The 26,566-nt window shown below is 38.8% G+C and overlaps 1 protein-coding gene across 1 annotated transcript; it reads left to right on the top strand.

Annotated features, from left to right (window-relative positions):
• Positions 1–10,764: 10,764 nt before the first annotated feature.
• On the top strand, positions 10,765–25,026 carry LOC100495638 (myosin-4). Its single transcript, XM_031892037.1, has 41 exons — positions 10,765–10,781; positions 11,296–11,336; positions 12,814–13,026; positions 13,117–13,260; positions 13,639–13,795; positions 13,951–13,978; positions 14,073–14,190; positions 14,430–14,522; positions 14,606–14,669; positions 14,751–14,849; positions 14,947–15,050; positions 15,136–15,274; positions 15,363–15,481; positions 15,559–15,708; positions 15,788–15,958; positions 16,047–16,353; positions 16,450–16,520; positions 16,875–16,962; positions 17,055–17,172; positions 17,405–17,528; positions 17,637–17,773; positions 17,864–18,119; positions 18,213–18,455; positions 18,537–18,713; positions 18,853–18,998; positions 19,100–19,190; positions 19,270–19,659; positions 19,773–19,899; positions 20,165–20,283; positions 20,849–21,045; positions 21,131–21,314; positions 21,417–21,582; positions 22,056–22,180; positions 22,305–22,613; positions 22,749–22,952; positions 23,034–23,159; positions 23,250–23,420; positions 23,509–23,613; positions 24,429–24,524; positions 24,646–24,780; positions 24,885–25,026. The coding sequence occupies exons 3-41, from the start codon at positions 12,826–12,828 to the stop codon at positions 24,900–24,902; spliced, it is 5,817 nt and encodes a 1,938-aa protein (XP_031747897.1). The 5' UTR covers positions 10,765–10,781; positions 11,296–11,336; positions 12,814–12,825; the 3' UTR covers positions 24,903–25,026.
• The last annotated feature ends 1,540 nt before the right edge of the window (positions 25,027–26,566 follow it).

The raw sequence follows: 26,566 nt of genomic DNA, 5'->3' as shown, positions 1-26,566 counted from the left end.
AGTTGAAGTCAACAAAATCTGGGAATCTAATGTTTAAATGACTTTAGGTCCTGGTTTCCTAAATTGGCATTTGCTGGCCTTTTTGAAATGCCAGAAGGGTAACTGAAACAAGGTTTTCAATCTGTAATCTTGCAAGCTAAAAGGTGAGATGGGTGGGTTAAAGTGTTCTTTAACTCCAAAGCTCTGAACCACTTGACTTTGAAATAAGTGCTTAGCCTCGATCTGTCCCTTATAAATGTGGGAGTTGAGGCAACTGAAGTCAATTTTATTCTGCAGCAGAAACCTATAACTACCAATCAGAATTTTTTTTTTTTGAGTCTATAAAAATTATTACGTTTATATACAATTTTATTTTCAAAAGCAACCCTTTTGTCTTTTAAATGAGTCTCAAGGACAAAAATGCAATAAAATGCAGTGGTCTAACCACTGGGGGGTGCAAGTGCCCCCGTGCCCGCAGGATATGCAATAGTGTCTCATATCGCAAGTTTAAACTGCAGTAAAATATGCACATGCGTTAGAAGCGGATTGGGCGCGCTTCCAGTTGGGAGGAGCTGGGTGCATATCTTGCACCTGTTTAACAGCTACACCACTAATATATTGTGACTGTGTGTATTTATGAACATAAGGCAATCCATTAGCTGATACATTTAGATGCACTCAAACCTGTTATAGTTGAATGACCAGAGCTAATGTTTTATTGGCTGCTATGGGTTATAACAAAGAAAAAGCTTACTGAAGTGCACCCAGAATGGGGTGACATGATTCTCATAGCACTTTACCCACTTTTTTTTTTTTTGCTGTAGCTATGTATGATAGCACAGCTTCATGGACTAATATTGTCTTAATTGTTTTTAAAGGTTAAGGTATGAATCTAAATATGCAGTCTATAACCTCCCAAATAATTTAATTTTTTTTTAATTATTTGACTTACTCCTCAAAAAGGGGGGTCACTGATCCCAGCAGCCACAAAACAATTACTCTTTGAGGCTGCGATTACATTGTTTTTGGTACTTTTTATTATGCTTCTATTTAGACCCACTGCTGAACATATTCAAGAGATTTACTTTGTGCATAAGTCACTGGGTGTCTATTAATGGTTGTGTTTGGTACCTGAACACATTGTATAAGTTGGAATATCTGACAACATAAAAACTGATGGTGTCTGAAACTTTTTTTCTTTCACTGAAACTAAGATGTAGACTTTTACATCTAACTTAGGGTGGCTATGCATGGTAAGATTTGTTGGTTTGGTGAGGCCGCCAAATGAGCAAATCTTTCCCCTGGTATTCCCACCTTGGGTGGCCGATATAATTCTAATGTAATATTTTTGCCCTAGGGCCAGTGAAGAGGATAGAAGAAATTGGAGCAAGGACTGCATCAATGAGCAGATGTGGTCCTTGGTCTGAAAGGAAAACCATGCCTGGTCAGATATCAGTCGGTAAGGGCTATTGGAGGGCCCTATACACGGGCAGATAAGCTGCTGAATCCATCTAAAGGACCCAAAACAGCAGTTTAAATTTGCCCATGTATGGCCACCTTAACATTACAGCTGACCAAAGTTTCCTGTGTAGTTTAGCCCTAAACTGTCCTACAGGAGCAGATAATTCTCTCTGGAACTTCTGTTCTGGGGACTAGAAAATCATGGCATCCCGGGAGCAGCAAATATGCTAAGGAGGAGTGTTCTGTATGCTTAATATGGAGCATTTGTTTTATTGTGTACTGTTCATTTGAGTAAGGTAGACTTTCACTTTGCAAAATCTTAATTCCAATCATTTTATTATTATTTTTTTGTAATCCTGCTTCTGCTTTCCCAGAAAACTACATGTAATAATGTTCTATGCAAGGTGCCCCTTCCAGTGTAACAAGTGCTTTCCCATGTGTTACTATAATAAATCAATCCCTCTTCTTGAATATTCAGAATATTGGCACCATCTCAATTAAACATCCCCTGGCGATTCCACACATGCATGCAGAGTATTCCCATTACACTGCTGATGGTCATTTAAAGAGCTCAAACATTCCAGGCAGCCACAGCAATTAGAGGGGGATTAAATATGTCATAATAATCTGATTCTGATCCTAAGAGCTGAAGTTAGAGAACGGGGTGCAACCCTCTAGCCCTAGTTGAACTACAGCTCTTTCAATTCCCTTGTTGGCTCATTATATCTTAGTTGGGATCAAGTACAAGGTACTGTTTTATAATTACAGAGAAAAAAGAAATCATTTTTTAAAAAATGTTAATTATTTGATTAAAATGGGATATATATATGAGTTTTCTGTGCTAGAATCATAGCAGAGATGTTGATAGCAATATGACTTGTTCAAAATAAATATTCTACAGTGGTTTAAGCATTTTATACATATGTGTAAATAATATAATGTACAGGTATGGGACCTATTATCCAGAATGCTTGGGACCTGGGATTTTCCGGATAAGGGATCTTTCCATAATTTGGATCTCCATAATTTAAGTCTGCTAAAAATCATTCAAATACTGAATAAACCCAATAGGATTGTTTTGCCCCCAATAAGGATTAATTACATCTTAGTTGGGATCAATTACAAGGTACTGTTTTATTATTACAGGGAAAAAGGACATCATTTTTAAAATTCTGAATTATTTGATTAAAATGGAGTCTATGGGAGATGGGCTTTCCATAATTTGGAACTTTGTGGAGAAGGGATCCCATACCTGTATTAACATCATTATTCCTATTTATTAAATAAATGTATATTTTTTTACACATGCTTTAATGGTGTGAGATCTTACAGATTCAGCTAGATTTGATACGTACTTGTATAGTATAGTAAAGTTGAGTAAATATGTACTCAGGCCTCAGATGAGCTTTCTAGTCTTTTTTCTATGTCCCATAAATCAGAGCAGTGTTACCAAGTAGTAGTGCAGCAGATGTTAAGGGAGCATTTCAAATGACTTATTTAAATACAGGTTTAGGATCTGCTATCCAGAATGCTTGGGTGGATCACTATACCTGTTAGAAATATTATTTAAACAGTAAATAAACATAATGGGCTTAATTTGCCTCCAATATGAAATCATGTACTTTAGGGCTCTGGCACACGGGGAGATTAGTCGCCCGCGACAAAACTCCCTGTTCGCGGGCGACTAATCTCCCCGAGTTGCCTTCACCTGCCATCCCACCGGTGAAAATGTAAGTCGCAGGTGAAGGCAACTCGGGGAGATTAGTCGCCCGCGAACAGGGAGTTTTGTCGCGGGCGACTAATCTCCCCGTGTGCCAGAGCCCTTAGCTAAGATCAAGGAACTCATTCAAGTGGAAGCTTCCAGGATAACTGGTTTCGGGATAAGGGATCCTATACCTGTACAAGGTAATTGACCATGACATTGTCTTATAGGATACTTTGCTGTGACTCACAAAAGTCTCTGAATAAAAACAAGGTTACACCTATTTTTGAAGTTGCGGGTTTATTTGCCACAATCAGTCAAAACAAAGTCAACATTACATCACATAAAACGTGCTGATTTGCCGCCAAAGCCTACAGAAAGTGCTTCTTCAGTATTCAAGCAACTCTGAACACCCTCAATGGTTTGCAGCCTGCTCAATATCCTCCTGTTGTGGTTGGTGGGAAAGGAAAGGCTGTGACTGCAGCTTGCGGATTTTATAGTTTGCACCTGTCTACACTGTATGTAGTAAAGAGTTACTGAGCAAAAAAAATATGATTAGGTGGTATTAAATAACTAAGGCTAAATTCCATAATGTCATTATTAATAAATGATGGTCATGTGTGATTTCTATTAAATCCACTTTTCAATTCTGAATTATTTTAGATTCCACAGTCAAATCAATACAGTATTTTCAATCCATATATATTTTTAGTCCATGTATGTGTTTATAATGTAGGGTATTTTCTTTACTTTCTGAATCCCAAACAACTTGGCCTGTAATTGTCACAGCTTCATAATGTGAACATGGATAACCAAGTGTAAGAAGACAATGTACCCCAACTTAATGTTATAAGGATGTAAGCAGTCACTGAGGAGAATAGCACTACTGGCGTTAAGAAAGTATCGGGTGGTAACTTTCCCTTGGTGATTCACTGTTGTGGGACAGCAAAACAGAATATGGCCGTTAGTGGAGATGGAATGTTCTGGGCACACAAATAGCCATGACCTCATACTGTAATGTCTATTTAAGGGTAAACCTTACTCGATATATATATATATATATATATATATATATATATATATATATTATATTTTAAAATACAACCAAAGGACAGTTTGTTCTGGTAAAAAAAACTGGTAAAAAATTAAGTCAAGAGATTGTCAATGATTGGTACCAAAAATTGGGTTGGTATAGCTGAAGCTCCTCTTCCTAATCTCATGCTCCCCCAGGATGCCATCACAGGGATAAGGTGGATCAAGCTTAGGCAAAAAAGTTAGCTGGTTGTGGGCATGTATGAGTGGGCAGTTATGTGGATTCAGATGTAGGCTATAAACATATAGGTAAACATGTGAGAGCAGACGTGCCTATAAAGACCCTGAGAACCAATGCTTCAGCAATATATTAGAATATAAGGAGTACCAGGTTAATTTTTAATGAACATTTAAATTGTCCATATAATTTCCCAGTGGTGCACCATGCACAATTAATGTTTACTCTGATATTTCAGTTCCCTACATTGATCAGGTGGTAACATTTAGAAAGGGCCATGACCTATCTAGTTATCTATATACCTGTTCACAAATATGGCACTAATAAATAGATGCCCTATACTTTTCACCAGCATTAGGGTAGTTCTCTGAGAGGCACATGCCAGAAGACATTTCTAAAGTTCACCATCATTACTACATAAGCACTCAGAGCTGCAGGGGTTTTTTTTCTTTCCAAACAATCAGCAATAGCCCCTTATTGAGGCATTCCATTGGAATTTTGTTACATTCAACTAAGACCAACAGAAATGTCCAGCATCTCTGACTAAACATGTCCTTGGCTTGTGTATAAGCCTCATATGAACTAATATTAAAGACTGGGCTGCATTTCTTACTGGTTTTCACTGTGGGGGAATGCATTAAAGATCCACCACAGGGGAACGTGGTGTGGAAGAGCTCTAAAGGAAGATCCACCAGTCTGTGGTCTGAGGTTAGCAATTAGATAACTGGCAATGCCTAACATATTGGCATCGCCCTTAGTGATTTTGGCTTGCATTACCCTTTATTTACTCAAAGATCCGCTAGTTGCTATCTAGTAGAAGTTTAGTTGTCTAAAACAAGTGGGCTTCTCTGAGTTTTCTTGAAAACATTTTACCAACTCATCCGAGTGGCTTCTTCAGTTCAAATGACTGGCAGGGAATTCCCCCGGTATTCAAACCCTTGATGTTAGTACAGTTACAGACATCCAATCCCAATGGTTCCATTGAACTTGTCCAGTTAGGTGTTGGCTGAAACTGACAGGTGTAAAAAGGTAAGATCCAGTCACAGTGGTACCATGATTCTCATTCATGCAGGTTAATCTTTCAAAGTGCATGACTGGAAGTGTGAATTGTTGTGAAACCGCCGGGGTAAGGTGCCGGGGTAAGGTAAGCAGCGTCGCAGGCCCCTCCTCTGTTCAGGGATGAGCTGATGCCAGATATCTATTGGATAGGACCCTCTGAGGGCCCCATACACAGGTTGATAAGCTGCCAACTCTATCCATCAGCAGCTTTTATTGGCCCATGTACCAACCATATTTCATTTTTTTTAAACATTTCCCTTGTGTATTTATTTTCTCAGATTAAAAGATACATTGAAGTGACACAGGATTTTATTTAAAACAAATATAGCTCGGTTTAGTTTTTCTAAATACGTCAGACTTGGAGAACCTTATATCTGAGGCATAAGGCTCAAAAGTTACTACTTGGATAAAACAAACCTTGCCATTTTATAACAGTAATCTAGCAATAGCGGGAGCTGTCTCTATGGAGTGAATGGATTACTTTTCATTCAACCTCAGCAGTGGAGCTAGCATGCCTGCTTCCACTTTGTATAAGGCCTTCTACAATAAACACTCAGGTTACTTCTTCTGCAATAGATTTCCAGAAAATGTAAATTTAAATGAAGGGATGTAGTTTACAATTTACACAACTACATTAGTAAGTGGTCCCTGTTTTATATATATATTTATATATATATATATATATATATATATATATATATATATATATATATATATATATATATAGAATACAGGATGCTTGGGAGCTGCACAGCATAAACTAGTGATGATACCCGGGTGCCTGTGCAAGAAATAGTATAAACAGGCATGGAATGACGGCACTCACAGGATTTTCACACTCAGTCACAGGGTTTTTTGCAGAAAAAAATAATAAGAGGTTTATTTTGACCAACTTTTCAGTCCCACACAGGAACAGAAAATCCTGTGAGTGCCGTCATTCCATGCCTGTTTATATATATATATATATATATATATATATATATTGTAGAAATGTATATTCAGCAGATTTTTGTCTCAACATGTGGCATCTGTGGGTCATGAATGCCCCCCTTGCACAGACGAAAATATCCCTTGCTCTAAAGTTCACTTGTCAAGCTGATGACACGCTGATAATGATTAAACAGAGAGCTGTCTTTATGAGCTCCATCCCTTTCTCCTCTTCCTCTGACCTCTTTGGCAGTAACATTTTAATTAGTAAAGTCAGGTGATCAATATTAGAATGAAATATTGACTTCAGTTTATGCGCCAGGTGGGCAGAGAGCAAGCGTATGGGTTCTGGGACTGGGATAGTTGAAGATTATTTAATATCAGTGTAACCGATTACGAGGGACTAATCCTTAATAGCGGCGTTAAGAAACTGCCAAGGGAAGAGGTGTCATGTTCAGCCTCTCTGTAACTGATAGCATTTGGGAAGGAATTCTCAGTATGTTCAGTTATATGGTGCTACTGGGCATGTTAGCCATCATAAAGCTATTTTCCCATGAATTAAAAATATTTATAATAGAAATACAATTGTATGCACTAAAATGTTATGCTGTTCTGTGGTCCACCATGTATAGGGATCTGTAAAGACGTATAGATAGATAGGTAGACAGATAGATACCCAGATAAATAGAGGGACAGAATGAGATAGATTGAGAGACAGGCAGATAGACTGGTATAGATAAATAATTGGATACATATACTGTAAAAGCTTTTCAAAGTTAATGAATTTCGCTGGCCATACATGTGAAGATGTGCTTGTTTGGCAACCTTGAGCTGGGCATTATCAGACTGATGCGATTGTTTGGCCCTCGGGCAATTGATTGAATCATAATTGGATCTAAGCAGGAAGTTGGGATAAGGTGTACATCAACATGCAGATATGGTCCCCATTCCGATGTCAAAATCAAACCTGCCCAATTGATATCTGGCCAATTTTTGTGCATATATCGGTTGGGCAGGGCTGTCGGCTGGTACCAAACACGGGCCAATAAGCTTTTATCAGCATTTATGGCCACCAAAAGACTATTGGATCTTAACTATCCCTACATACACTATAACTAATTTCTCAATCTTATAGCCATGTGAGCAGGGCAACATTGGCCCACTCCAGTTGCTGCATTATGAGTTTCTCTAGATCTTAAATGATTAAGTGAATGCTAAACATGACTCCTCTTAGCTTAACAGCCTCTTAATCCTGCTGGGGAATCAGGAGGAATGTTATTAAGTTACACTTATGTGCACAGACAGAATACACGGCTCCCACTGTATATTTCAGGAATATCAAGTCTATGATTTGTAGTTGAGTTACAACTTCCAGCAAACACCTCGCCGCCTACACCTTTGCACTAAGGTTTTTCTTATGTCGGAGGGGGCTGAGGGGGGGCAATAGCTCTCTCTGCACTAGAAGAAAATGTAAAAATCAAAATTTCGTTTTTTGAAGTTACCAGGAGTGGCTTTTTGTCACCCCTGGTAACTTCAGGGTACTGACGCCTGAGGTGAGTTTCTGAAGTTGCTTCATGGAAGTACTGCCCCTGTACTTACTATATGTTAAATATATATTATATATTAAAAATACAGTATTAGTGTGAATTGCATTATGGTATTTGTAGATTTTAGACATGGCTACCTAATAATTCAAAATAGGAACATGTCATTGTGAGTGATATAGTGGCACCAATAGTAACTAACTGGCTGTTTATGGCTACAACTGTCCACTTTACAACATGATACTTTTAGCCTTTTTATGCTGTGTCAGACTTGCCCACCATTATCAAAGTTTATTGCTAAATTGTGCATAATTATGTCTTCTCTGTCTGCTACTTCAGTCTTCCAGTGACTGATGCCCTCCAGTTCAATTCAGTCTTCACACATACAGACACGTAAAAGCTGCTTTTGACAGTTGCTGTGCTGAAAAACACTTTGTGCACTACTCTGTTGAACAACTAATCTTAAGGAATTATTTTATAATACAAAATAGACATGATTTGATGTCAGGTTATTATTACTATTATTAACATTTAGTTTCATTAAAAATCTCCCGTGCTTGGATGTTCTGTTCTTTCTTGTGTCCCTCAAGTTCCTCTTGATTGATTTGGCCGTGGTTACATTATAATGCTAGCCTTATACTGGGCTCATTCTTCTACAATATCTGGTCATTTAGGGTGTCAAAAACACTGGAAATTGGCTTCTATAGTATTGTAGTTTACTTTCTCTGGATGGTGACCACAAAAATGGAAAAACATGAATGATTCCATGGACTCATGAATATGAATATTATTCTCGGTTCATATTTTCCCAAAATAACTTTCACAATGAGTTTATAGACTATTCCTGTTTTTGCTGTGTGTGATATCTATGCAGCTTCCTATGCTTCTGCTCTGTGTCAGACACTCCTGGTGTGGTAGATTTGGCTGCAAAGGGCACTTAAAAGCAAACATTTGGTTACACTTTGTTCCAAAACTGGCATCTGTTTTCTCTGACAGAACCCACTCAATCTCTGTTTCTAGTGTATCTAGTGTTTTTCTTGTTATCACCACTGGCCTGACTAATTTATGCTTCCCCTGATCCCTGACCCCTGCCTGCATCCCCTGACCCCTGCCTGGTCTTGGACTTCACCTTTATGTGATATCTTTAGCCTTCTGACTGGAATTTTTGTCAGCCTCCTGCTTTGAAGCTTGGTCACATTTATAATATCTGTCATCGTTGTCTGGCTTCTCAAGTTTACAAATCTAACTGAGAGACTTGTTATTTTTCATTCTACCAAACAGGAACTGCTTTTTGGTGATCCTCTGCATTGCCATTACTGATGTTTGTAGCAGCCATCAATGTAGACCAGATCCCTTCGGGCGAGGTCACACATGGCATATTCTTAGCCTGCGGATAAGCGCAGGCTGACAATCTGCCCATACGCTTAAAAATTCTTCAAGGTTGTGCCTACACCCGAAAGCATTGTATCCATTCGGGGGCGCACACAGCCAATATCCGCCAAGAAATGCAAGACTTGGCAGATATCAGATGCGTGTGCCTGCACCTGGGTGGATTCATTTCTTCCGGTTGCAGGCACAACTACAAGTACTTTTAAAGGAGAAGGAAAGGTTAAGTCACTTGGGGGTGCCAAAATGTTAGGCACCCCTAAGTGACTTAAATCGCTTACCTTGTACCCCGGGCTGGTGCCCCTGTTAGGAGAAAACAGCACCAGCCCGGGGTAGCAGCGAGCCTTCCTCCTTCCGTCTTCGCGCTGCCGGCGAAATCCCAAGGCCGGCACATGCGCAGTAGAGTGAAAAGCCGACTTCTATGTTTAAGTTCGGATTTTTCACTCTACTGCGCATGCGTGCGCAGTGAATACGGAAGAGGAAGCGCTCGCTGCTACCCCGGGCTGGTGCTGTTCTCTCCTAACAGGGGCACCAGCCCGGGGGAAAAAAGTATGCGATTTAAGTCACTTGGGGGTGCCTAACATTTTGGCACCCCCAAGTGACTTAACCTTTCCTTCTCCTTTAAGCGTACGGCGGATTGTCAGCCTGCGGTTAAGCGCAGGCTGATGATATGCCATGTGTGACCTTGCCCTAACAATTACAGAGACACAAATGGGCTATATCATTACCTATTCCAGGGGTCCTCAAACTACGGCCCGCGGGCCGGATACAGCCCCCCGAGGTCATTTACCCAGCCCTCACCCCCACTGCATCCTCACCCCTGACTACTACCTGTCTGCCTCAGCATGGTCCTCAGCTCCAGCGCGTTACATCACCGCATCCCACCGGCCAAAGCTAATGAAGTGTCCCGTGGCGGGGGGGGCCTAGTTTGATGACTAACTATAACCTGGCCCCCCGACAGTCTGAGAGGCCATGAACTGGCCCCCTGTTTAAAAAGTTAGATAATGATGTAGATTACAAGATCAGAAATCAAACCCTTGTTAAAGTACCAGGGACAGCCTCCTGTTTTATATATATATAATTAGTTCCAGCAAGAGACAAACCTTTTCAAATATGATGTTTTTATTTTCAAATAACTGGAACAGTGTACAGAAAACAAAAACTTTTCTTCGTGCAGCAGAGTTACACGGATTAAACTGACAATCACTGCTGCTGCTAGTGACAGGAGACTGGAAGAAGCAGTTGGCTTTCAACGTCTTCAGGTATTTTGAGCCTTCTACTGAATTAATGTATGTGAGTTATTTTTACTTGTGATGAATAGACAGCTTTGGGTTAGGGTGTACCGTTATGGTAATGTTGAGATGTCTTCCTTGGCAGAAGAAAGCTGAGGAGGGTAGCAACTGCATATATAAGCTGAGCTGCTTTCTTCATCTGGCTACATCTCAGTTGCTGGGTGAGTACGATGCACAAGCATTAGTGAAAGCTTTGCAGGTTATTTTGGTGTGGGCAAATGCAATATAGAATAAGCTCTTGTTTGCTGGTAGTGATAGCAAGTAATTCTTTGCAAATCCTTGAACAACACATTATAACTTTGTAGAACATTTATGTGCAGTGGAAATTTAATCAAAAACTTTTATACTTTTACTAAAATGTTTGTAGCCCACATTTGCATGGTATTGGTACTGCATTGTGCCATACTATAATAATATATCTATGGAACAGCATTTGGTAGGGTTACTAGACCATATTAACCAGTGGGAAACTCAGGTTAAGATTATTTGTGGGCATATATAGTTGAGACATGTAGATAGCTCCCTTACTGGATTGTTTGTTCAGAGTAAAAGATTAATGCTATGGAAACTTTTTTTTGTTGTTCTTGAAAACTGTCTGTTATATGCCTTATATTCCACTAAGAAAAGCTTGATTATATTTAGGAATCACTAATAAATATTCTTTTTTCATTATAGGGGGTCAATCTTCAAATTTTCATCTACATCTGAGCTAAAGGGTGAGTAGTAATTTGGCTGAACTTTAACAATGGCTGCTATTTGGAATATTTAAACTTAAATCCAGTATGATTATGCTTTTGAACAATGACACACAGGAGGGCTCATTGGGAAATATTCATCCAAGGTGCAATCTGCAAACAACATGCACAATGTGCCATGTTTCATTTTCCACAGGTTGTGCCTAGAGGTACAGCTTTTGTTCTTTGAATGGAGTGTAAACAGTTGCACCTTGTACTGAATAAAGCTCTGTCTGTGCTTGCCAGCACTTTATTCATAGGTAGCAGGGACAGGGCAGCATGTAGAAATTCCCTGGAATGATCCCTAATTTGTTTTATTCAGACATCCAGGCTAGGGCGCACCAGGGCTACCTTCTGGCCAATAGCACTGTGCTCTGCATTTTGCACCGGGTTTTTTTTCCAAATAAAATCACTGCAATCACTGCTTTGCCAATTTGTGCAAAATGTAGGTGTTTTTACTGCCACAAGTATGTTTTCTATTATTATCTTTCAATCCTTGGAGCTTTCATTGTTGCGTGATACATATTCATATATGAAGCAGCACAAGGGATGTAGAGTAGGCAGTCCATGGCCATAATGCCAGCCTCTCCTGTCTAATATAAGCCCAGTCTGGAGCCACACTGCTTGAAGCTGCAGATTATCACAAGACTCCATGTTTTCCGGTCCCTGTTCTAAGTTACCAAACTATGCCTACTAGACTGTGTTACTAACTGTCTTGCTGCTTTTAGTAACTTACCACCCAAAGTAAGAAAAACTTAATATTAATTGATAAAAAATATATAAGGGTCCCTCCGTCTCCACCTTCAACATAAAGTGGCAATATTCGTAATAATAAGTAATAATTGTCTTGTCTCTGTATAAAGTGTTGTCAGCAAATTTTATCCCAAAAGTGGTTGCCAAAGCTGCAGATCCCTAGCCATTTCTTATATTACAAACAAAGTTGTATCTTATGCAGCAAACATGGCTTGCCATGATTTGTTGTGTATGGAACGCTATGTAATGTCTCTGTAATACAGGAAAACACTAACCCACTTACTGGTAGCTTAAATCACCTGATTATTGCAGGACTATTTTCTGCACTATGAGCTCCTGGTAACATGAGTTACTAGTCTGCAATAGCCATAAAGTTAGATAATATTCACTGAAAAAAATGAGAGCCAGTAAATGTTTCTTGAATGTGGGTTTCTGTGGTTATGCAGACCTGCTGCCCACAGCTATAAACTGAACTGCCTCCCTATGATATCTAGCAAGCTTCTGTTCTAGTGGAAATAATTATTTCTTTGTGATATATTAGTATCTAAGAACTTTAAACAGGAAATGTTTAAGGAAAAATTACTTCCCTGAACATCTTCTTAGATTGCTAAATCCACTGCTGGTTTACACAACCATATAGGACAGTTGTATTGATGTGTGTAGCTAGGCCACAGTAAACATTTGCCAAGTAACTATTCTCTTTCAGAAAGCAGCAACCATGGGTGACTCTGACTTGGCCTGCTTCGGCCCAGCCGCACAATATCTCCGCAAAAGTGAGAAAGAAAGAATTGAAGCCCAGAGCAAGCCTTTTGATGCCAAGAACACAGTATTTGTAGATGATGCAAAAGAACTGTACGTGAAGGGTATGGTTACAGCTCGGGAAGATGGCAAGGTCACAGTGAAAACTGATGCTGGCAATGTATGTATAACATTCTGTTTCTGAACAAAAATCAATAATCCCTCTTCTCAAAGATCCTTCACACCTTAATCACATCTTTTCTTGTTCCAGAACGTAACCGTGAAAGACAGCCAGATCTACCCCCAAAATCCCCCCAAGTATGACAAAATTGAAGACATGGCTATGATGACTCACCTGAATGAGGCCTCTGTGCTGTACAATCTCAAAGAGCGTTACGCAGCATGGATGATCTATGTAAGTCAGAACGACTTGAGACTAATTTATGGTTTCCATGTTTAGGAGAAAAGTTTGAACTCTTAGAAAGTCATGGCTCTGTCACTCTGCAGATCATTCTGGCTAAACTTCCCTGATATCATATTTAAGCCTTTCTTAAGAGCTTCACTATTTCTGAGACTTACAAACAAAACCCTTAAGAAGCACATTTATAGCTTTTTAGATAAGTGTGGCCCTAAAATAAATTTAGAGAATCTCTGAATTCCCCTGCAGGAAAAATACTACTTCTTAATATTTTTCTAGGTTCTAGAACTATGAATGTTCCTAATAAAGAAACATATATGAGATCAGAAATACTGTCACAAGGTTAATTTCTTTAATATCTTTGTGTCGTTTCAGACTTACTCTGGTCTTTTCTGCGTCACTGTGAACCCCTACAAGTGGCTGCCAGTGTACAACCCAGAGGTCGTTGCCGGCTACAGAGGAAAGAAGAGAGTGGAAGCCCCACCCCACATCTTCTCCATCTCTGATAATGCCTACCAGGCCATGTTAACAGGTAATGAGAACTCCTTCTCTATAGTTATTTTACATTTTTATTATACAGCCACAGTAGTCATCTTGTGCCTCTCATGGAGTTGCAGATCTATATAGATTATCAGTTGCCCAATTGAAATCAGAAATATATAACTAAGATGCTCATTTTGTTTACAGATCGTGAAAATCAGTCTGTCCTAATTACGTAAGTAATATATTTGAATACATTTTTTAGCCATTTAGAATACTTTTGAGCATTTTGTACATCAAATGGTTGCTATTTTATCTCTTACCCACAGTGGAGAATCTGGTGCAGGAAAGACTGTAAACACCAAGCGTGTCATTCAGTACTTTGCAACAATTGCAGCTGTAGGAGATGCCGGAAAGAAGAAGGAAACTACCAGCAGCAGTTTGCAGGTATTGTATTATTATTGTTATACTTAATATGGCATCAACATGTTACACAGTTCTTTAAAGAGATTGCTCATCATTCACATCCATCACTGCTTAAAAGTTAAATTCCCAGATAATTCAAGCAACAGTTAAACTACCTGTATGTTTATGGAGTGAAGAAGTAAACCAGAGTACCTAAGTACCTAGTTCTGATATATATGAACCAATAAATTAAATATATTTTCATTTGATTCTGGTTCTAGGGAACTCTTGAAGATCAAATTATTCAAGCCAACCCTCTGCTGGAAGCCTTCGGTAATGCCAAGACTGTGAGAAACGACAACTCCTCGCGTTTTGTAAGTACTTCAGTGGAATTAGCATATATTTATATAATATTTCTGATTATTTGATTTTTTAACATCTAAACTCTACTCTGTAGGGTAAATTCATCAGAATCCACTTTGGTACCACAGGAAAACTGTCATCAGCTGATATTGAAACATGTAAGATATTATTTGCCTGTCTACCTTGCGAGTTCTGTCTTTTGTTCATTTGAAGTTAATTATAAATCTGTGTATCTGTAGATCTGCTAGAAAAATCCAGAGTTACATTCCAGCTGTCAGCTGAGAGAAGCTATCACATCTTCTATCAGATGATGACAAACAAGAAACCGGAGATTATTGGTAATTAGAATTTATTTCTTAATAAAATGATTTCCTCAGTAAGTATGTATTTGCACTTTCTGACCTTTTATCCTATTGGTTCTCTTTTCCTATCTAGAAATGTGTCTGATCACAACCAACCCATATGATTTTCCATTCATCAGCCAGGGTGAGATCGTTGTCAAGAGTATCGATGATCAGGAGGAACTGATGGCCACAGATGTAAGAAATGGAAACAATTTGTGGGCAATGAATATTGTGTATATGTCGACTTTCAGTCTGTACTCACTCACTGTTTCACTTACAGAGTGCCATTGACATCTTGGGTTTCAATCAAGATGAAAAGGTTGGTATCTACAAACTGACCGGAGCAGTCATGCACCACAGCAACATGAAATTCAAGCAAAAACAAAGAGAGGAGCAGGCTGAGCCTGATGGCACAGAGGGTTAGTCCTGTTGAGTAAATATTCAGTTTACATTGATTTTGCTTAAGTCATAATTAAGAATCCATTATATTATTTTCATAATTTTTAGATGCTGACAAAATTGCCTATTTGATGGGTCTGAACTCTGCTGATTTGCTCAAGGCATTGTGTTATCCAAGGGTCAAAGTCGGAAATGAATTTGTCACCAAGGGCCAGACTGTCGGACAGGTACTCTAACGTTTTTACTAATGCCAGCCTTGAGTTCCATATTGTTTCGAATCTGCTGAACATTCTCTTCTCTTCAGGTCAATAATGCTGTTGGTGCCCTCTGCAAATCTGTGTATGAGAAACTGTTCTTGTGGATGGTCACACGTATCAACCAACAGCTGGATACCAAACAACCAAGACAATTCTTCATTGGTGTCCTGGATATTGCTGGATTTGAAATTTTTGATGTAAGTTTAAATTCAACTCATATCAACTGTATGTAAATGCAGTAAATGCAATAATTTTAACAATGTTATATTATTTCAGTTCAACAGCTTGGAGCAGCTCTGCATCAACTTCACTAATGAAAAACTGCAGCAGTTCTTCAACCACCACATGTTCGTCCTGGAACAGGAAGAATACAAAAAGGAAGGCATTGACTGGGAGTTTATTGACTTTGGTATGGATCTGGCTGCCTGCATTGAGCTTATTGAAAAGGTTGGTTAACTTATATTCAGTTCACTCATTCTTCAAGTACCAAACCAATTCTTATGTATAGCTTATACACTCTGTATATTTTTTCTAGCCCATGGGTATCTTCTCCATCCTTGAAGAGGAGTGCATGTTCCCCAAGGCTACTGACACCTCCTTCAAGAACAAGCTCTATGAACAACATTTGGGCAAATGCAAGAACTTTGAAAAGCCCAAGCCTGGCAAAGGAAAGGCTGAAGCTCACTTCTCTCTGGGGCATTATGCTGGTACTGTGGATTACAACATCTCCGGCTGGCTTGATAAGAACAAGGATCCACTGAACGAGTCTGTTGTTCAACTATATCAGAAGTCTTCAGTTAAACTGCTGTCCTTCCTCTACTCCAGCTATGCTGCAGCTGATGGTAATAATAGCAATTATTCTGCTAAATCATTACAGTTTGTAAATTTTGTGTGTTGGTTCTATGATTCTAATTTATTTATTTATCTGCTTTAATCAGCTGATGCTGGTGGCAAGGGTGGAAAGAAGAAGAAGGGCTCCTCTTTCCAGACTGTATCTGCTCTCTTCAGGGTTAGTATAATTACATACATTGGACAGTGATTAAAGCCATTAAGGCAGGTTTGGAATTTGGCCACACTAAATCCAAGCTATTACATTAGTCACATGAGTTTAAAGATCTGGATATCTGAACACAACAGTTTTTCATTAACAGTTTATTACATTTTTAGATTTTTCTTTTTAATTAATCAAATAAGGGTTTAAATTTGGCTTGGAATTTGGCCAAAATCTTTTGTCAACGGATTCTTTATTCAGAAAATTCAAGCATTATGGATTTAATTCATCATCCCTACTACTGGTACATGTAATTATTATGTCCACTTCCATGTTTTCATTGTACATTTCAAAATGGCACATGCATTTCAGGAAAACTTAAACAAACTGATGACCAACTTGAGAAGCACCCACCCCCACTTTGTGCGTTGTCTCATTCCAAATGAAAGCAAGACTCCTGGTAAAGATTTCTTAATAAGTTTTACAGATGATGAATCAAAAACATTCCTTAACAAATGTCCATTTGTAATGTTATGAAATACTCTTTCCCAGGTATCATGGAAAATCACCTGATCATTCACCAGCTGAGATGTAACGGTGTACTGGAGGGTATTAGAATCTGCAGAAAGGGATTCCCAAGCAGAATCCTCTATGGTGACTTCAAACAACGGTATATAACTCTAATAGCTTTACAATGTATAGCATTTTAGATATATTAGATGCCTTTTGTTGCACCAAAAAGGAAAGGCTATTAAAGAGAAACAACTTTTCAGTAAAATTATTTCATGTTTTTTCTCAGTATTTATGCTGTGCTTAAGGGGCTAATGTTTTGTGCATATTATGTTGTGTTTACTGTGCTTAAGGAGTTCATGATTTGTATATTTTATTCTGCTTTCTTTTAGTTACAAGGTTTTGAATGCCAGTGCAATCCCAGATGGGCAGTTTATTGACAGCAAGAAAGCTTCTGAGAAGCTCCTGGGCTCAATTGATGTTGATCACACTCAGTATAAATTTGGACACACCAAGGTATGGAAGCTATTTTCCAAAGTTAATTAATGAGTATGTGTACAACTTGAACATATATTGTTTGGTCACAAAAAATAATTTAAAATCCATGATTTGTTATGTTTTAAGGTGTTCTTCAAAGCTGGTCTTTTGGGTACCCTAGAGGAAATGAGAGATGAAAAGCTGGCACAACTTATCACTCGTACACAAGCTCTGTGCAGAGGTTTCTTGATGAGAGTAGAGTTTAAGAAAATGATGGAAAGAAGGTATTTTTTCTACTTTTTGCATTTACAAAATGCAGAGCATTATAAAGATTATTAGGCCAAGATTTTATTATTTACATTTTTTACATATAGGGAAGCCATCTATACCATCCAGTACAATCTCAGGTCATTCATGAATGTCAAACACTGGCCATGGATGAAATTGTACTTCAAGATTAAACCTCTCCTGAAGAGTGCTGAGACTGAGAAGGAGATGCAAAACATGAAAGAAGAATTTGAGAAGACCAAAGATGCACTGGCCAAGGCAGAAGCAAGGAAGAAAGAACTAGAGGAGAAAATGGTTGTTTTGTTGCAGGAGAAGAATGATTTATCCCTGCAAGTTCAAACAGTAAGAAAATCAGACTCCTGTTAATGTTTTTGGGAAATTAAATCTTCTTATCACAACATTAAGTATGATGCTATCTTTCTCATATTCAAATAGGAAAGTGAAACCTTGGCTGACTCTGAGGAAAGATGTGAAGGCCTCATCAAAGTCAAAATCCAATTGGAATCTAAAATCAAGGAAATAACAGAAAGGCTTGAAGATGAGGAGGAAAGCAATGCAGAGTTGACAGCAAAGAAGAGGAAGCTGGAAGATGAATGCTCTGAGCTGAAGAAAGACATTGATGATCTTGAACTTACTTTGGCCAAAGTAGAAAAGGAGAAGCATGCCACAGAAAACAAAGTAAGAAAAAGCTTCTAAATACACAGGAATATATGTGTGTTGTAAGAAAATTATTAAAATGAATTTTGTCCCCACCCTTAGGTCAAGAACCTTACTGAGGAAATGGCAGTTCTTGATGAGAACATCTCCAAACTCACCAAAGAGAAGAAGGCCCTCCAGGAGGCTCACCAACAAACTCTTGATGATCTTCAAGCTGAAGAGGACAAAGTCAGCTCTTTGACAAAAGCCAAAACTAAACTGGAACAACAAGTAGATGATGTGAGTTTAAATCTGTTATTGTTTTATTATATATTATTTTAATGTGTTTATTATTTATTACATTATTAATTATTATTATTAGTTTTGATATTCTTTGTAAAACGTAACTTTGAAACAGCATATGTTACTATTAAATTAGCTGGAAGGTTCCCTGGAACAAGAGAAGAAACTTCGTCTTGACCTTGAGAGAGCAAAGAGGAAACTGGAAGGAGATCTGAAATTGTCCCAAGAAACAGTCATGGATCTTGAAAATGACAAACAGCAAACTGAAGAAAAACTTAAAAAGTTAGTATAAGTCTTTTGGATTTTGCATGAAGGACAAAAATGATTTTCAAAAACAGCATGTATGTAAAAAATAATTCATTTGTACCATTTTTAAAATGCAGGAAAGACTTTGAAATCAGCCAGCTCCAAGCGAAAATAGAGGATGAACAATCTTTGGGTTCTCAGCTACAGAAAAAGATCAAGGAACTTCAGGTAAAGCATTGTTAGTCACAGTCATTGCTTATTCAAGCTATATAATCATGCCTGAACAATAACCCTATGCAAATTTCAGGCTCGTATTGAAGAACTTGAGGAGGAAATTGAGGCTGAACGTGCAGCTCGTGCAAAGATTGAGAAACAGAGGGCTGATCTTTCCAGGGAACTTGAGGAGATCAGTGAAAGGCTTGAAGAAGCCGGAGGTGCAACATCTGCACAGATTGAAATGAACAAGAAACGAGAAGCTGAGTTCCAGAAAGTGAGACGCGACCTGGAAGAGGCAACCCTTCAGCATGAAGCAACAGCTGGAGCTCTGCGCAAGAAGCACGCCGACAGCGTAGCTGAGCTTGGGGAACAAATTGATAATCTGCAGCGTGTGAAACAGAAGCTGGAGAAGGAAAAGAGTGAGCTCAAGATGGAGATTGATGATCTTGCCAGCAACTTGGAGAATGTCTCCAAATCCAAGGTATACAAATTTAAAAAAGACTGACAAAGCGTAAAAGTAAAATTAAAAGTAAAGAGGTTTAAAAGATTTGTATCAATTAAATTGGTTTTAAATTTAAATCACTTGCTTTGAAGGCCAACCTTGAAAAAGTGAACCGAGTGATTGAAGACCAACTTAGTGAAGTTAAGTCCAAGAGTGATGAGCAACAGCGTCTTCTGAATGATCTCTCTGCCCAAAGGGCTCGCTTCCAGACTGAGAATGGTGAGTGTGAAAATAATATGCACCATAAAATGCAACCCCACAAATGAATATTAGTAAAAAAATACAATGCTAAAATGAAAACATTTAAAAGCAAATGTTAAACAATGCCCTACTAAATTATTAGAAATCAATTATAATAATCTTATTGATTTAGAGCTTTATTATTATTATTATTATTATCATTAGTAGAAATAGTATGATAAACAGCTAATATAATTTTTGGAATATTTTATTAACCTTTATTTTTGTTTTCTGTGACTTTAAGGTGAGCTTTCACGCCAGGTTGAAGAAAAGGAATCTCTAATCTCTCAACTCTCCAGAGGAAAGCAGGGATTTACCCAACAAATTGAAGAACTCAAGAGACAGCTTGAGGAGGAGTCAAAGGTAACCACTTATTACCAATTTTGAATCTCCTAAATTAACAAGAGGAGATACCTTTTCTAAAAATAGTAATAATAATTTTAGGTTACACTCATAGGGGCAGATTTACTAATCCACGAATTCGAATCCCGAATGGGAAAAATTCGGATTGGAAAATTTCTGAAGATAGCAAATATCCCCAAAATGCTTACGAAAAAATCGTATTAGTCACGATAATATCGTGTTGGCGATCCGAAAGTCACGAAATTTTCGTACCGAACCATTGTATATGGCAGTAAAACCTTTCCGATTTTTTCGCGCAAGCGTACGAAAAAGTTGTGCGGCATACGGAAAAGTCGTGCGGCGTACAAAAAAGTCGTGTGGTGTACGAAAAAGTCGTGTGGACGTCCGAAAAATTCGGTGAAAATACGCTCAGAGCGTTCGAATGTACACTCCGAGCATTCATGCTTTTGTAAATGTGCCCCCTAGTATTGCAGATTAAAAAGCAGCTGAACACATTATAGTATGCAGCTTCTTAATGGCCCCCTTATTACATAATATTATGTAGTAATAATAATAATATTTTCAGGCTAAGAATGCCCTTGCTCATGCTCTGCAATCCGCCCGCCATGACTCTGACTTGCTCCGTGAGCAATATGAGGAGGAACAGGAAGCCAAGGCCGAACTCCAACGCTCTTTATCTAAAGCCAATGGTGAAGTTTCTCAGTGGAGGACCAAATATGAAACTGACGCCATTCAGCGCACTGAGGAACTAGAAGAAGCTAAGTAGGTTCAAAAATATTATTCTTTTATAAGCAGAACGGTAGATGGATAATTTTCTAAAATGTTTTTGTTTTCAATGTAATTTCAGGAAGAAGCTTGCTCAGCGTTTACAGGATGCTGAGGAGCAAGTTGAGGCTGTGAACTCCAAATGTGCCTCCTTGGAAAAGACAAAGCAGAGGCTACAGTCTGAAGTGGAAGACTTAATGGTTGATGTTGAGAGAGCAAACAGTGCAGCTGCAGCTCTTGATAAGAAGCAGAGGAACTTTGATAAGGTATATACATTTTTTTTCACTATTTGTGTTAAAATTTGGGACACACCTTTTTTTTTTTAAATATCTCTTGTGATGATTATGATATTTATCCCTTTTAAACAGGTCCTGTCAGAATGGAAGCAGAAGTACGAGGAAGGACAAGCTGAATTGGAGGCAGCTCTGAAGGAAGCTCGCAGCCAGAGCACTGAGATCTTCAAGATGAAGAACGCTTATGAGGAATCCCTTGAGCATGTTGAGACACTGAAACGTGAAAATAAGAACCTACAGCGTATGTATATATTTCCACACAATTATTAAAGGGTCATTAATGTAGTGCAGTGTACAAAAAGTACAATTTATAGATGCAAATCCCCAACAATGCAGGGTTTCCCCTTAGAATTCCATCCCAACTGTGGCTACCTGTGGCACTGTGGCTGATGTTGGGCCAGTGCGCCAAAACTAAAATAATTACAAGTGTGAGCATTCAGATACAAGTTGTGCCTTACATTTTAGAGTGGGAATTGGAACCACTAAGTTCAGGTTGGCATTAACTCCAGTGTTCACCAGCATCAATAGGCATACTTGTAGTTAAAAAACTCGCTTGCGGCTGTATTTGTAAATTACTCTTCCTAATGGATTTTTTGCATCATTCATGTTATTAATCGAACAGTAAATTTTGTCCAACTTTATGGACTCTACAAATGTAAAGAAGAAGGACTGGAAAATTTTTTCATTTTAATTGGAGAACTGTTGGTTTTGCAGAGGAGATCTCAGATCTGACTGAACAGATTGGTGAAAGTGGAAAATCAATTAATGAATTGGAGAAAGCCAAGAAACAAGTTGAGCAGGAAAAGAGCGACCTTCAGGCTGCACTGGAAGAGGCCGAGGTATTGAGCTCTTAATAAGTAGTTTGAACTATATGCAATAGGATATGTATGGTTTTGAAAAAATAAAAAATATTTCTATTTAGTATGGCATGAATATTCTTCAACATCTTTCTTTAAAAAATAGGGGTCTCTGGAACATGAAGAAGCCAAGATTTTGCGCATCCAACTTGAATTGAATCAGATAAAATCTGAGGTTGACAGGAAGATTGCAGAGAAAGATGAGGAAATTGAACAGCTAAAGAGAAACAGCCAGAGAGCCATTGATACCCTGCAGAGCACACTGGACTCTGAAATCAGGAGCCGAAATGATGCACTGAGACTAAAGAAAAAGATGGAAGGGGACTTGAATGAACTTGAGATCCAGCTTAGCCATGCCAACCGCCAAGCTGCTGAGGCTCAGAAACAGCTCAGAAATGTGCAGGCTCAGTACAAGGTAACATTAGGACTCCTTGTTGTTTTCACCATTCATCATATAGATATATCACCAAACAGTAATGTTTCTGATATTGTTTCATTTATTATTCTCTCTCCCTCAATGATTATTCTCACGTTCCTCTTTTCATAAAAGGATGCTCAGCTCCAGTTGGATGATGCACTAAGAGGACAGGATGACCTAAAAGAACAAGTTGCTGTGATTGAGCGCAGAAATAACTTGCAGCAAGCTGAAATTGAAGAAAACAGGGCTGCTCTGGAACAAACTGAGAGATCTCGTAAGATTGCAGAACAAGAACTCTTAGACGCAAGTGAACGTGTTCAGCTACTGCACTCACAGGTACATTTTTTTGTCATACATGTTAATACATTAATATACAAATATATTTTGTTGTCTGACAAAAGTGCCCTTGTATTCTAGAACACAAGCCTCATTGGCAGCAAGAAGAAGCTTGAAGCTGACATCTCACAGCTCCAGAGTGAAGCTGAGGAAGCTGTGCAAGAAGCAAGAAATGCTGAGGAGAAGGCCAAGAAAGCCATTACAGATGTGTGTATTTCATTATCTTCAAACAGTGTAGTTCTTTAAGAAATTATTACTCACTTTAATTAATGTCTTTTCTCTCCATTTTCATAAAAGGCTGCTTTGATGGCTGAGGAACTGAAGAAGGAACAGGACACCAGCGCCCACTTGGAGAGGATGAAGAAGAACCTTGAACAGACTGTGAAGGACCTGCAGAATCGTCTGGATGAAGCTGAACAGCTGGCTATGAAGGGAGGCAAGAAGCAGCTCCAGAAACTGGAAACCAGGGTATGTGCTTTTCACATTGCCCCCATGGTAACAAATTGATATGCATGTGTCTTACATTTGCTAATTCATATATCAATGTTACTTGTAGGTACGTGAACTGGAGAATGAACTGGATAATGAACAGAAACGTGGTGTGGATGCCGTGAAAGGTGTTCGTAAATACGAGAGGAGAGTGAAGGAGCTCACTTACCAGGTAAAGTATTCTGCCATTAATTAGGATGATCCTGAAAAATATAAAAAACCCACATGAAGCTTCCCACATCCAAAAAGACAGTCCAGTCCCTGGATGAACATGTACTAAAAGAATTCCCACAACTTGGGCTGTCTGCCCAATCTTGCTGGCCCTTAGCAGTGTTTCCATGATAGAACAATAGCAAATTAATTGCAAATTCACTTACATCACTCATCATCAAGGAATCATCAATCCCATTAAAGTTTGCCCTGATCACCATTTTGTCAAGGTCCATTTGGCTAGAATGACACTTCCCTTGATAAATGTATTTGTTCATCATCTAAAATCATAACTCTCTGTACTAGGTACTATAGCTAGTCTTCTATTTACACACAAATAGCACCACCAAGATCAGCAGACCTTACTTTAAAAAGTAACAGTTAATATGGCACTATATCATAAGCTTTAGCAAAATCATTAATCCAAGTATAGTATACCACATGTTATACAAAAGCACTGTCCAACTTCCTACTCACTATGTCCTTTATATTCAGCCATGTTTTAGCATTATCATTTACATCATATTGCACATCTACTACTATTAATTGAAACTTGCCCATGTTACAGCCAAGCATTAGTAAACTTACATTTAATATTGTGACCACTTTTTGCATTATTTACATATGCCAATCCAGCAGTGTTAACCCTACAGCCCTTTCCTTGACTGATCACTTATACACTGTGTATGCATTTAGAAAAAATAAAATTCCACTGATAACAATGATAAATTTCATTACCAGTTATAGGATCCATCTGACCTGTTTTCTTTTTTACAGACTGAGGAAGACAGAAAGAATGTTCTGAGACTTCAAGACTTAGTAGACAAACTCCAGCTTAAGGTTAAAGCCTACAAGAGGCAGGCAGAGGAGGCTGTAAGTACAGATTAAATTCGGTTATCTTAAATTATAAACTGTGTTTCTTTAAAGGCCATATTTAAAAGGTTCGGTTCATTACCAAGCATGGTGGTGACTTTTTACCTTTCCATTCTCCTAGGAGGAACAAGCCACCAGTCACTTGGGCCGCTTCAGAAAGGTGCAACATGAGCTCGAGGAAGCTGAAGAAAGGGCAGACATTGCAGAGTCACAAGTCAATAAGCTCAGGGCAAAGAGCCGTGATGCTGGAAGCAAGGTAAAATGTGTTTATAGTTGCTTCAGTGGTTGTTAGATTACATTCTTTGATTGTTCCATGCCAATTCTGTCTGGTCTATCATATACTTCTCTTTTGCTTTACAGAAAGAGTCTGAAGAGTAAAAACATACAGTATAAAAATGAAGATAGAGAAGTTTGCAAAATGTAAATTTCTCGATTTTGTCTATCCTTTGTAATCCCCACCCATTCCCATCTACCTCTCTGAATAAATCTTTTGCAACTTGTACATATGCCTTTGTTGTTATTTTTGTCTGAGAACACACCTTGGCTTCTACATTGTAAGATAAGATTTAGAGCACAGATCTGTAGTGTTTGTTGCTTAGCTATCCTTGTATTTCAACTCCTTACATACATTGTTAAGCAAAGCCACAATGTATATATTTCCATTACAGGTATAGAACCACAGGTTAAGGTTCCATGTTGTAGAAACAATGATTGGAGAAACACTGAGCCCATTTACATGTTCCAAACTAGTTCCAGTTGACTCCTGCTCCAGCCAAATAGGTCAATGAGCATTGTATAATACTTTCCACATTTACCCAAACACTAAGATTTCACATGGGATTGTGGAGAGGTCTTTGGGGATCTTTTCTAAGGTGCCAACAATTCACACATGCTGTGACTTACGGCTCATTATGGAGTTAATTTGCACACAAAAGCATCACTTTCTGGCCTCCTCGCCTGAAAATTTCATTTGGTGCAGCCAACTGGCTATTCCTTTAGGGCTCTGACACACGGGGATATTAGTCGCCCGCGGCAAAACTCCCTGTTCGCGGGTGACTAATCTCCCCGAGTTGCCTTCCCCTGCCATCCCACCGGCGAACATGTAAGTCGCTGGCGGGATGGCAGACGCGGCGGCGCGATTTCGCTCAAATCGCCGAAAAAAGACTCGAGAGTCTTTTTCGGCGATTTCCCGAAATCGCCCCGCCTTCCCCTGCCATCCCACCGGCGAACATGTAAGTCGCCGGCGGGATGGCAGACGCGGCGGCGCGATTTTGCGCAAATCGCCCCGCCGCGTCTGCCATCCCACCGGCGACTTACATTGTCGCCGATAGGATGGCAGGGGAAGGCAACTCGGGGAGATTAGTCGCCCGCGAACAGGGAGTTTTGCCGCGGGCGACTAATCTCCCCGTGTCGCAGAGCCCTTAGACTTTGATGAAGTACAGAGGAGTTATTTTCACTGAGAGAGCTCTCGTATAAGGATCATAATAGTAGTAATAATCTGTAACAAGGAAACATCCAGTTAAGTATGAACAGAAACAGATTATAACCAAGTTACAGCTTTGGTATTAATTTTATAAGGATAAAGAAAGTTATTCCTTCTAAACTGGGATATCTTGCAATATTATTAATTATTTTATACAGTGTACTTGTAACTGAATTGTATGGGGGATATGACAAAGATGACCAATCTACAAATACCTATTGCAGAAAACTGTGATCGTTACATACCCCAAGTAAACAATAATGATCTAAGGCACCTGATCTAAAATGTGTAGTTGACTGGCATTGTTGAACTTCTATAAAAACACAATCCAATATGCCATCTTCCAATTGAAAGGGAGTGGTTTCACATAAATTTCTATTGGAGCAATTTGTAGTTTGCTTCTATATGGCTGAAACTCCCTATACAATTTTGTAAGATACCAAACACAGCCTGGTAACTTATAAGCATTTTATTTTTACTTACATGGTACTATCAATTCCCTTTGGTGGTTGTAGGCTTACCTTGTACATTAAGCTGTACATTAAAGTGGAAGATCAAA

This window comes from Xenopus tropicalis, chromosome 8, assembly GCF_000004195.4.
Source record: "Xenopus tropicalis strain Nigerian chromosome 8, UCB_Xtro_10.0, whole genome shotgun sequence".
In the NCBI taxonomy this organism is placed as follows: domain Eukaryota; kingdom Metazoa; phylum Chordata; class Amphibia; order Anura; family Pipidae; genus Xenopus; species Xenopus tropicalis.
The sequence above is the reverse complement of the archived record's forward strand: the minus strand, read 5'-3'. Positions and strand labels throughout refer to the sequence as shown.